Here is a 12,302-nt window from a genome sequence, read left to right as displayed (position 1 = left end):
AGACGGGACATCCTTGCCGGTCCGGCTGCCGGCTCAGCGGCCACGGGCTCCGTGTGAATTTGCCGCGTCCTGGTTCATCGCAGCGCTTTGGGCTGAAGCTGGCAGACTGGCCTTTGCTGTGTCTTTCTTCTCTTCTCCCCTCTGCTGGGGAACTGTTGTAACTCTCGCCTCGCCGGGGATTTATACAGAACCGTGGAAAAGAGAGAGAAGAGACGAAGGCAGGGCTCGGTCTGAGAGGCGAAGCCCAGTCCTGGGACCTGTTCCTCAGTGCCACGGCTCAAGCCCAGGAGACGTGGGCAGAAAGATCGAGATGGGTAGCCGTGTTGGCCAGTCTGTAGCAGTAGAAAAGACTCCAGTAGCACCTTAAAAAGTAAAGGTAAAGGTTCACCTTGCTCAAAAGCCAGTCGAGTCCGACTCTAGGGTTGCGGTGCTCATCTCTGTTTTCAAGCCGAAGTGCCAGCGCTGTCCGAAGATGTTTCCGTGTTCATGTGGCAGGCATGACTAAACACCAAGGCGCACGGAACGCTGTTCCCTTCCCACCAAAGTGGTACCTATTTATCTACTTGCAATTTCTTGCTTTCGAACTGCTAGGAGGGCAGGAGCTGGAACTAGAGACGGGAGCTCACTCCGTCATGTGGCACACTCGGGGGTCTCGAACTGCTGAACGACCGACCTTCCACAGCCCGCAGTTCAGCGTCTTAACCACTTGAGCCACCACAGCACCTTAAAGACTAGCAACATTTGCAGCAGGGGAGGAGCTTTCGGGAGTCACTGCTCACTCCTTCAGATGCAGCTAGACTGGCCCATAGCTAACACGGGGCCCACGGGGCCTGGCCCCCTAGTGTTTCTTCTCGGCCCCCTGCCTCCCGGGCTGCCCCCAAAGTGCTCCAACTTACCACCTGCACTGTACTTTCATTTAATTAGCTGCCCCCCCCGAGGCCCCCTCCCGAAGAATTCCCTAGCTACGAGGCCGTAGCTAGAATGTGAGGCCATGGTCACATGGTCATTTTGATCGGGTTTCACCGCTGTTCCCTCTTGCATTTAAAATTGCCGATCAGACGCCCGCATCCATCTCCCACTCCCTCCCAGTTCCCTAGCGAGTTCTCCTACACCCGTGATTTCGCTGATCTGGACGGCCATCTCTCGCAATGATTGCGATTAGGTCATTGGAACGTCCTTCTCGCGATGTGGGTTTTTTTTAACAAGCTTCCGTCGTCTTGCGCATGAGCAATCCTGCGCTGGATAAATTCAATGTATAAATGTTCAAGTGCACGTATAGACTCCAGCGCTCAGTTGTACGTTGCCGGATAATTCTGTTTGCTGTTGGGAGGGGGGGGGCCTGCGAGAACAAGGGAGTACAGCGAGTCGCAGTGGGAGCGGTGATTTGGCCATGTGTATCTGCGCATGTGCAAAGCCAATTTTTTTTTAAAAAAAACAAGCCGTGCCGCCCAAGTCTATCTGGACAGTGCCTGGAGCCTCATTGCATGACGCAAGTGGTTCAGGGAGGGAGGTGTGGTCATCCCAACCCAAAAAGAAATATTCCCCATCAAATCTATTGTGGGAACAAATTGAGATAAGCTTGCCACGTGACCACAGCCTGAGTCCATCTGCCCCATATATTGGAAAGTGGAATGATTTCAGATGCCAAATGACATTAGCAGGTGAACGACAAGAGCGATTGGATTAGGTGTGATACGCAGAGAGGCAGTATGGAGAAATCAGCACTGGAAATGAGACAGGGAACCTAGGTCTCGATTCAGTCCAGGCTTCGTTATCAATTTCAATTCGGCAGTCTCTCAGCAGTCTTTTGTGGGCAGAAAAGAGTGCCTCTAAGCATGCACAGAGCGCATGTTCCATCTCTGGCAAGCAGCCACAGCTTGCACTGACATAGCCGGTGGGAGAGAAAGTTCTCCTGGAGGCCTCAACTCCCGCGCAGGAGAGCTGCCTCACAAATGGCCTATTGACATTTAATGACAGCAGTTGAGCTCCTGTCTAAGCGTCTCTACATTTTTTCTTTCTCCCAGCAAGCTTGCTGGGAGGGCAGGGATTCGAACCCAGGTCTTTCTGTGACTAGCTCAGCATCCTAATCCCTGCACCACAGTGGCACGCCATTCTGCCGCCTCAGGTAAGTTTGAACTGAACCTCGTTCCAACCAATCAATCATGATTGAGTCACGGATCTGCAGAATAAAACATGTTATTAACACGGAGGGAAGGAAACACAGTCTTGACACCAACGTCTGCTTGGCCAGTCTCAGGTTTGTAGAGGCCAGGCGGCAACGGAACACATGCAGGTGCCTGACACTAAATCCGGCCCTTGATCCATCGAGGTCAGTAATGTCTGCGGCTCTCCAGGGTCTCAGGCAGAGGTCTTTGGCATCATCCACTTCTTGATTTTTAATAGGAGATGCCGGGGACTGAACCTGGGACCTTCTGCCTGCCAAGCAGAGGCTCTGCCACTGAGCTACAGCCGCACTTCATGGTTCTTCGGGGTCTCAGGCGGAGGTCATTCATATCACCTCCTGCCTGGTCCTTTCTAACTGGAGATGCCGGGGACTGAACCTGGGACCTTCTGCATGCCAAGCAGATGCTCTACCACTGAGCCGCAGCCCCACTTCATGGCACTCCAAGGTTTCACGTAGAGGTCTTTCACATCCCCTCCTGCCAGCTCTTTTAAGTGGAGATGCCGGGGACTGAACTTGGGACCTTCGACATGCCAAGCAGACACTCTACCACTGAGCCACGGCCCCTCCCGAAGCTCTTGAGATTGCGCACACAGAAGGATTTGGCTAGCTGTCTCACTCTTGGCCTGGCCCAAGGGTTTCATGTCCCAAGAACCCTTATACCACCTTATACCTCCTTGTACCACCTACCTCCCAGGGTGTCTGTTGTGGGGAGGGGAAGGGAAAGGAGCTTGTAAGCCGCTCTGAGACTCCTTTGAGTAGTGAAGGGCAGGGTATAAATCCAATCTCTTCTTCTTCTTCTTTTACCCCACAGGGTGTCTGTTGTGGGGAGGGGAAGGGAAAGGAGCTTGTAAGCCGCTCTGAGACTCCTTTGAGTAGTGAAGGGCAGGGTATAAATCCAATCTCTTCTTCTTCTTCTTTTACCCCACAGGGTGTCTGTTGTGGGGAGGGGAAGGGAAAGGAGCTTGTAAGCCGCTCTGAGACTCCTTTGAGTAGTGAAGGGCAGGGTATAAATCCAATCTCTTCTTCTTCTTCTTTTACCCCACAGGGTGTCTGTTGTGGGGAGGGGAAGGGAAAGGAGCTTGTAAGCCGCTCTGAGACTCCTTTGAGTAGTGAAGGGCAGGGTATAAATCCAATCTCTTCTTCTTCTTCTTTTACCCCACAGGGTGTCTGTTGTGGGGAGGGGAAGGGAAAGGAGCTTGTAAGCCGCTCTGAGACTCCTTTGAGTAGTGAAGGGCAGGGTATAAATCCAATCTCTTCTTCTTCTTCTTTTACCCCACAGGGTGTCTGTTGTGGGGAGGGGAAGGGAAAGGAGCTTGTAAGCCGCTCTGAGACTCCTTTGAGTAGTGAAGGGCAGGGTATAAATCCAATCTCTTCTTCTTCTTCTTTTACCCCACAGGGTGTCTGTTGTGGGGAGGGGAAGGGAAAGGAGCTTGTAAGCCGCTCTGAGACTCCTTTGAGTAGTGAAGGGCAGGGTATAAATCCAATCTCTTCTTCTTCTTCTTTTACCCCACAGGGTGTCTGTTGTGGGGAGGGGAAGGGAAAGGAGCTTGTAAGCCGCTCTGAGACTCCTTTGAGTAGTGAAGGGCAGGGTATAAATCCAATCTCTTCTTCTTCTTCTTTTACCCCACAGGGTGTCTGTTGTGGGGAGGGGAAGGGAAAGGAGCTTGTAAGCCGCTCTGAGACTCCTTTGAGTAGTGAAGGGCAGGGTATAAATCCAATCTCTTCTTCTTCTTCTTTTACCCCACAGGGTGTCTGTTGTGGGGAGGGGAAGGGAAAGGAGCTTGTAAGCCGCTCTGAGACTCCTTTGAGTAGTGAAGGGCAGGGTATAAATCCAATCTCTTCTTCTTCTTCTTTTACCCCACAGGGTGTCTGTTGTGGGGAGGGGAAGGGAAAGGAGCTTGTAAGCCGCTCTGAGACTCCTTTGAGTAGTGAAGGGCAGGGTATAAATCCAATCTCTTCTTCTTCTTCTTTTACCCCACAGGGTGTCTGTTGTGGGGAGGGGAAGGGAAAGGAGCTTGTAAGCCGCTCTGAGACTCCTTTGAGTAGTGAAGGGCAGGGTATAAATCCAATCTCTTCTTCTTCTTCTTTTACCCCACAGGGTGTCTGTTGTGGGGAGGGGAAGGGAAAGGAGCTTGTAAGCCGCTCTGAGACTCCTTTGAGTAGTGAAGGGCAGGGTATAAATCCAATCTCTTCTTCTTCTTCTTTTACCCCACAGGGTGTCTGTTGTGGGGAGGGGAAGGGAAAGGAGCTTGTAAGCCGCTCTGAGACTCCTTTGAGTAGTGAAGGGCAGGGTATAAATCCAATCTCTTCTTCTTCTTCTTTTACCCCACAGGGTGTCTGTTGTGGGGAGGGGAAGGGAAAGGAGCTTGTAAGCCGCTCTGAGACTCCTTTGAGTAGTGAAGGGCAGGGTATAAATCCAATCTCTTCTTCTTCTTCTTTTACCCCACAGGGTGTCTGTTGTGGGGAGGGGAAGGGAAAGGAGCTTGTAAGCCGCTCTGAGACTCCTTTGAGTAGTGAAGGGCAGGGTATAAATCCAATCTCTTCTCCTCTTCTTCTTTTCTACATCTTAAAAAAAATTATACTGCCCCCGCCCTGGGAGTTCATTGCCCTTTCAAACAACCCAGCCCCTTTTTCGATTTTCTCCCATAAATCTTCTCCCTGCCAAACGCTCTTCTGCTTTTGCTCTCCCCGCCTGACACAAGACCAGGTAATGTTAATGACCAGGGGGGCGAATGAACCATTTGGGCCCTAGAAAGACCAGTTACACCTGTTCCATAAATATAACAGGAGCGCTGCAGTGCGGAGATGTCCCGGGAACAGACAAGAGACCGTAAGTTAAGGAAAAGAAAAAGTTTATTTACAACAAGGATCACCGTGCACGGCTCCACACGGCCACCGGCACCCCCTATTCTGGAGAGAAGCTGGGGAAAGCGCTTTCAGGAATGTTTGGAAAGAGATCGCAGGGAATTGTGAGCCAGAAGAGAGACCCCCACAAAAGTGCTGGGGAATAATTGCCACTCAGCACAGCGGTCGCGCTTGGTTAAGCCAGGGAACGGTCTGGCTGGGTAGGGCGGGCAGCCTTTTAGCACTGTTGAGAGGTCAGGTCAACAGTAACCAGGCTGTGACATTTCAGACTAAATTTTCACTGGCTCAGCTCACTTTGGGCGCCTGCCCCGGCAGGGAAGAAAAACCAAATGAAGGAAAGCAACAAATTGCCTTTTTCGATCACCACCAGCGCCTCTATTATCTCCTAAGGGCAGCGCTGAGGTTTTCCCTGACTCCGCTGAAGCTGCACCCAGAGGTCGACCTTCCCCTCCAAGGAGCATCAAATCAGTGGCCCAAAAGCATCTGCCCCCCCTCCATGTTGGAGAAGAGCGTGGGAGAGGCAAGGGGAACGACTCCGAACAGAAAACCTGTCTTCTTCCAGCTCAGCTGGGATCGGAGGGAAGGCAGGCCGCCCGCCCGGGTGGAACAGCATCGCTCTGCTCTCAAGGCTGCGGCCTGTTTCGTCAGGATCAGGACCGACGGGGAGTCAGAATCAGGACAGGAAAGGGGCACTCTAATGCCCAACAAATCCTCCCACGCTCTTCTCTTAAGGCAAAGTGGCGTATAATGTGGGTCGAGAGGGCTGCGCACACTCTCTCGCACCTGGTGCGCTGTGGACTCCACACTCGGGGGGGTCCTAAGCCGTGCCGCGGGAGAAAAACGCTCCACTTCAGTAAGACATGCCGTGCGTGAACGTGCGTGGGAAATGTGACAAACCCACCATTCCCACACCCCTGAAAGATCTCTGCATTTCAGACCCGCAATCGAGTGTAGAAAAAGTTAGGCAGGGTGCTGGTATTATTCAGAGGGGAGGAAACCCTCTGCGATTTCGGACTTGTCCTCGGCCGCTGCGGGCGTGCTGCTGAGCTCGGTCGGAGGGCCTGGGCGAGCCGGTCTCCTCGCCGCCTCCCGCCTCTGTGGGGGTCTACGTCCTCGTCTCGAGCTTGTTCATGTACTCCTGCAAGGCCTGGAGCCGGGCGTCGATCTCGGAGAGGTCAGCTGACGGCTCGTCATACATGTTTTCTGTTGGGCGAAACAGCCGTGTTACGACACGTGGAACCCAGGAGGGCTGGGGGAGCCATCCTACGAGTGGGGCCTGGAGATTTCCTAGAATTATAACCAGGGGTCATTTCCTGCGGGAGCGCACAGGAGCAGGGCTCCGGCAGTAAGGAGCCCAGGGGGCGGGCACATGCAACAGGCCCCACCCCCTGCTCCTAGCAATCCTCAGTCAGAGCAAGAAGCAGCCAGGTAAGTTGCAGAGCCCCCCCCCCCCCCGGCCCGCCTTCAGGTAAAAGCTCTCCCTCCTCTGTGAGGGCAGATTTGCGCGTTCCCCCCCATAGCTAGCAATCCAAAACAGACCAAGCTGTGAGCGAGCGATTTGGCTGCTGCATGAGTTGGTTTGCTCTGGAGCCCTCCTTCCTGAGCTGAGACAAAAATGTGCGAGCCGGAGGCTAAAAAACTGTGAGTTAGCTTACACTCACTCAGCTTAGAGGGAACACTGATCACAACTGATCTCCAGACGGCACAGACCGGTTGCCCTGGAGAAAACGGCTGCATGGGAGGATGGATTCCATGGGACTGTAAACCCACTGAGCCTCCCTCCCCTTCCAAACCCCCCACCCTCCTCAGGCTCTGCCTCCACAATCCCCAACCTGGAGTTGGCAACCTTACAGGAAGCGGGGGGAGGGGGGGTTCTCGGAATGTCCTGCCGGGGAGCCCAAGCACAGTGCCCTGCAGCAACCAGGCAGCGAGACTGGCTGTGGGTGTGCCACGGCCCATCCTGCAACAAAGATGGGAGGTGAGAACCAGAGAATATAAGAGAAGCCATGTTGGATCAGGCCAAATGGCCCATCCGGTCCAACACTCTGGGTCACACGGTGGCCAAAACCCAGGGGCCATCAGGAGGTCCAGCAGTGGGGCCAGGACACTAGAAGCCCTCCCACTGTTGAACCCCCCCAAGCACCAAGAAGACAGAGCATCACTGCCCCAGATATAAGAACATAAGAGCAGCCATGTTGGATCAGGCCAATGGCCCATCCAGCCCAACACTGTGTCACATAGTGGCCAAACATGAGGTGCCATCAGGAGATCCACCAGTGGGGCCAGAACTCCAGAAGCCCTCCCACTGTTGCCCCCACAAGCACCAAGAAGACAGAGCATCACTGCCCCAGACATAAGAACACAAGGGAAGCCATGTTGGATCAGGCCAAATGGCCCATCTGGTCCAACACTTTGGGTCACAATGTGGCCAAAACCCAGGGGCCATCAGGAGGTCTACCAGCGGGGCCAGAACTCCAGAAGCCCTCCCACGGTTGCCCCCCAAGCACCAAGAAGACAGAGCATCACTGCCCCAGACATAAGAACAGAAGATAAGCCATGTTGGATCAGGCCAATGGCCCATCCAGTCCAATGTTCTCTGTCACATAGTGGCCAAAACCCAGGGGCCATCGGGAGGTCCACCTGCGGGGCCAGAACTCCAGAAGCCCTCCCATGGTTGCCCCCACAAGCACCAAGAAGACAGAGCATCACTGCCCCAGACATAAGAACAGAAGCCGTGTTGGATCAGGCCAAATGGCTCATCCGGCCCAACGCTCTGTGTCACACAGTGGCCAAAACCCAGGGGCCATCAGGAGGTCCACCAGCAGGGCCTGAACTCCAGAAGCCTTCCCACTGTTGCCCCTCAAGCTCCAAGAAGACAGAGCATCCCTGCCCCAGACATAAGAACATAAGGGAAGCCATGTTGGATCAGGCCAATGGCCCATCCAGCCCAACACTGTGTCACATAGTGGCCAAACATGAGGTGCCATCAGGAGATCCACCAGTGGGGCCAGACCTCCAGAAGCCCCCCCACTGTTGCCCCCACAAGCACCAAGAAGACAGAGCATCACTGCCCCAGACATAAGAACACAAGGGAAGCCATGTTGGATCAGGCCAAATGGCCCATCTGGTCCAACACTTTGGGTCACAATGTGGCCAAAACCCAGGGGCCATCAGGAGGTCTACCAGCGGGGCCAGAACTCCAGAAGCCCTCCCACGGTTGCCCCCCAAGCACCAAGAAGACAGAGCATCACTGCCCCAGACATAAGAACAGAAGATAAGCCATGTTGGATCAGGCCAATGGCCCATCAAGCTGTGAGCGAGCGATTTGGCTGCTGCATGAGTTGGTTTGCTCTGGAGCCCTCCTTCCTGAGCTGAGACAAAAATGTGCGAGCCGGAGGCTAAAAAACTGTGAGTTAGCTTACACTCACTCAGCTTAGAGGGAACACTGATCACAAATGATCTCCAGACGGCACAGACCGGTTGCCCTGGAGAAAACGGCTGCATGGGAGGATGGATTCCATGGGACTGTAAACCCACTGAGCCTCCCTCCCCTTCCAAACCCCCCACCCTCCTCAGGCTCTGCCTCCACAATCCCCAACCTGGAGTTGGCAACCTTACAGGAAGCGGGGGGAGGGGGGGTTCTCGGAATGTCCTGCCGGGGAGCCCAAGCACAGTGCCCTGCAGCAACCAGGCAGCGAGACTGGCTGTGGGTGTGCCACGGCCCATCCTGCAACAAAGATGGGAGGTGAGAACCAGAGAATATAAGAGAAGCCATGTTGGATCAGGCCAAATGGCCCATCCGGTCCAACACTCTGGGTCACACGGTGGCCAAAACCCAGGGGCCATCAGGAGGTCCAGCAGTGGGGCCAGGACACTAGAAGCCCTCCCACTGTTGAACCCCCCCAAGCACCAAGAAGACAGAGCATCACTGCCCCAGACATAAGAACAGAAGCCGTGTTGGATCAGGCCAAATGGCTCATCCGGCCCAACGCTCTGGGTCACACAGTGGCCAAAACCCAGGGGCCATTGGGAGGTCGACCAGCGGGGCCAGAACTCCAGAAGCCCTCCCAATGTTGCCCCCCCAAGCACCAAGAAGACAGAGCATCACTGCCCCAGACATAAGAACATAAGAGAAGCCATGTTGGATCAGGCCAATGGCCCATCCAGTCCAACGTTCTCTGTCACATAGTGGCCAAAAACCAGGGGCCATCGGGAGGTCCACCAGCGGGGCCAGAACCCCAGAAGCCCTCCCACTGTGCCCCCCCCCAAACACCAAGAAGACAGAGCATTACCGCCCCAGACAGTGTTCCCTCTATACCTTGTGGCTAACAGCCACTGAGGGACCTCTGCTCCATAGGTTGATCCAATCCCCTTTTGACGCTGTCTATGCTTGTGGCACCAATACCAAGGTTCAGCAACCCGGACTCTCTTCCCACAGTGCCTCGCCCCAAGGAATTCGCCCAGCACAGTCATGCTCTGCTTGTAAAGTCGTACCTCCTGGGCCTGGGACCTCCTCTTCGCTTGGAGGTGGGCTTCCGCCAGATTTTTTTTAAAAAACTGCTGCAGGGCCCGGCATGGAAACGAAAAAGCGCTTCCCCATTTTATCCTCACAACAGCCCTGTGAGGCAGGGTGAGGCTGACAGAGAGACTGGCCCGAGCTCACCCTGCAAGCTTCATGGCAGAGTGAGGATTTGAACCAGGGTCTCTCAGCTCGTCTGACAGTCTAACTGCACTGGGGGTCCCCCACCCCGCAAGCTCTGCAGGCTCCCCCACCCCACGAGCACCACCCGAGGGCCCGAAGGGTTACCTTTGTCCCCGCGCTTGCCTCCGGTCGGGGTGCTCACCAAGGGCTTCCTGTGGCCGCTGTCTGCTCGAGGAGCCTGCCCGGAGAACGAGAGTCGTCCCTTATTTCTTTATTTAGTGTCTCAACTGCTTCCATCAGTTAGAAAGAATACTCCAAGGCGGTTTTACGAGAGAGGTTAGAAACGAGCCACGGGTAAAATCCGCACACAGGTGACAAAACCGTTTTTGGCGGCCATGCAAATGTCGGAGAAGACCGACAAAGTCTAATTCTGGTATATAACCTTTTGTGAGTGTGCATCCAAAAGCTTATCGCTTTTGGTGTTAAAGGAGCCGCCGGACTCAAACGTTGATCTGTTGCTTTGAAACCAACACCTGAATCTAGCTGAAGAAGAAGAAGAGGAAGAGGAGGAGATTGGATTTATCCGCCGCCCTTCACTACCCGAAGGAGTCTCAGAGCGGCTCACAAACTCCTTTCCCTTCCCCTCCCCACAACAGACACCCTGTGAGGTAGGCAGGGCTGCGAGAGCTCTCTCGAGAACTGCTCCGGAGAGAACAGCTCTGAAAGAACTTATCAACTAAAAACCAACGGGGTGAGTGACATCAAATGAAAGCCAGAAGCTGAAAAGCCACCAATTTTCGAAAGCGTCACAAGGAACTTCGCGAGCCGACATTAAAAGCTCAGAGAAAAAACGTAGACAGAAAGTCACAGCCGCAAAGACAATGAGAATAAACACAATGAAGCTGCAAAAGTAAGCACTATGTAATGTAACAAAATATTGAATATACAATATACAACATCTTTCCAATCAATATTCCACAATACACAATGTATTTGATACGCAAATTTTGTATAATATACAGTACAAGAAGGGGGACCCGCGATACTCGCGGGGGGGGGGGGGGGGGAAAACCCAAGGGAGAAGAATGGCCAAGCCGTTTCCCCGCACCCCTCCCCCTCTCTGGTGGCGATGCGGGGAAAGACGTTCTAAGAGCATGTGCAGGGAACGCTCTTTTACTTTTGGGGGATTTAAATATCCCCCTATATTTTTTCCCTACCTTTTAGATTTTTGCGCTGCCCCAGATGTGCAGAAAAATCTCCCTGCCCCCCAGGTGCCCCTGATGTGCGGATTTAGATATCTGCACGCAGGGGGTGCCTTTACTATTAGATATATAGATAACACGTAGAACAGGTAAGGAATGGGTATAACAAGCAAGTAGAAAAATGGCAGTAAGAAAACGGTTTGTAGGGGAAAAACCGGTTGCTTATTGACGAAAATCTCTGGAGTCAAGTTCCGTTTCGAAGAGACTTCCTCTGAACAGTGTCGATATTCTTGAAGAGCATTAAGCATAAGCAAGATGTAAATCTTGATATCAATGACAATAATCACTCCATCACAGTAGTATCCAGATCCATGGTCTAAAGAGAAATCCTTCAAACGGGCAATATTCACTAATGGAACCGGAGATTTTCGTCAACGAACCACCATTTTTTCCTACAAACCATCTTCTTACTACCATTTTCCTACTTGCTTGTTATATCCATTCCTTCCTTGTCCTACCTGTTATACTGTATGTCATACAAAATTCGCTTATCAAATATGTTGTGTATTGTGGAATACTGACTGGAAAGATGTCGTATATTGTATATTCAATATTCTGTTACATTATATAGCGCTTACTTTCGCAGCTTCCTTGTGTGTAGTCTCACTGACATTAAAAGCCTGGCAGAAAAGTATGGTGTTTTTTTTCTGTTTTGTGATGTTGCCAAGACCGCAGGACAGCCCTCCCCCCCCCCCCCTCAGGATTTTCCTCACACAGAGTCTCATTCACGCAAGGCCAGTACCTATCCAAAGGAGGCATAAGGCATGTGCGGTTTCTTTGCACAGTTTAAATGAGATGCTGCGTGTGGACAAAGGCCCATGGGGTGAGCTCTTTTCCCTCACCAGTCACGTTTAACATCAAGGCTTAAATAAAAAAAAGAGGCAAGAGATACATCCAGACGGGCCTCTTCACTAAATCAAAGGCACCCACCCCCCAGAGGGCTGGGAGCAGAGCCCGGGAGTTCCACCGCACCACAAGCCCCGGAGACGATCACTACCTGGGACTGTGGAAAGACCCCTGCCTGGTCGGCCACTTACCCCGGGCGGTCTGTTCCACGAGGAGCTGCCGAGGGGTTTCCGGCCCCTTCCCACTCGCTTCCGACCCCTGAGAAACAAGGACAGTCAGATCAATAGCGCTGGAGCAGAAATGGTTCTTGTCCATCTCCAGTTTAAAGGACCAGGCAGGAGGTGATGGGGAAGACCTCTGCCTGAGACCCTGGAGAGCCATGAAGTGCACCTGTGGTTCAGTGGCAGAGGCTCTGCCTGACATGCAGAAGGTCCCAGGTTCAATCCCTGGCATCTCCAATTTAAAGGACCAGGCAGGAGGTGATGGGGAAGAACTCCACCTG

General features: G+C 53.2%; 1 protein-coding gene across 1 annotated transcript in view; it reads right to left on the bottom strand.

Moving 5' to 3' along the window:
- Positions 1-5,082: 5,082 nt before the first annotated feature.
- Positions 5,083-12,302, bottom strand: part of CCDC61 (coiled-coil domain containing 61) — a 26,906-nt gene continuing 19,686 nt past the window's right edge. Inside the window, exons 12-14 of the mRNA XM_015428375.1 lie at positions 11,992-12,058; positions 9,858-9,930; positions 5,083-6,253 (exon numbers count right to left, since the gene is read on the bottom strand). Coding sequence (XP_015283861.1) covers positions 6,156-6,253; positions 9,858-9,930; positions 11,992-12,058 — 238 coding nt within the window. The 3' untranslated portion in view covers positions 5,083-6,155. The remainder of the gene's footprint in view (positions 6,254-9,857; positions 9,931-11,991; positions 12,059-12,302) is intronic.

Source organism: Gekko japonicus, unplaced genomic scaffold (assembly GCF_001447785.1).
Source record: "Gekko japonicus isolate JY-2015 unplaced genomic scaffold, Gekko_japonicus_V1.1 scaffold5432, whole genome shotgun sequence".
NCBI classification, from domain to species: Eukaryota; Metazoa; Chordata; class Lepidosauria; order Squamata; family Gekkonidae; genus Gekko; species Gekko japonicus.
Note: the sequence above shows the minus strand (reverse complement) of the source record. Positions and strands in the feature narration are given on the sequence as shown.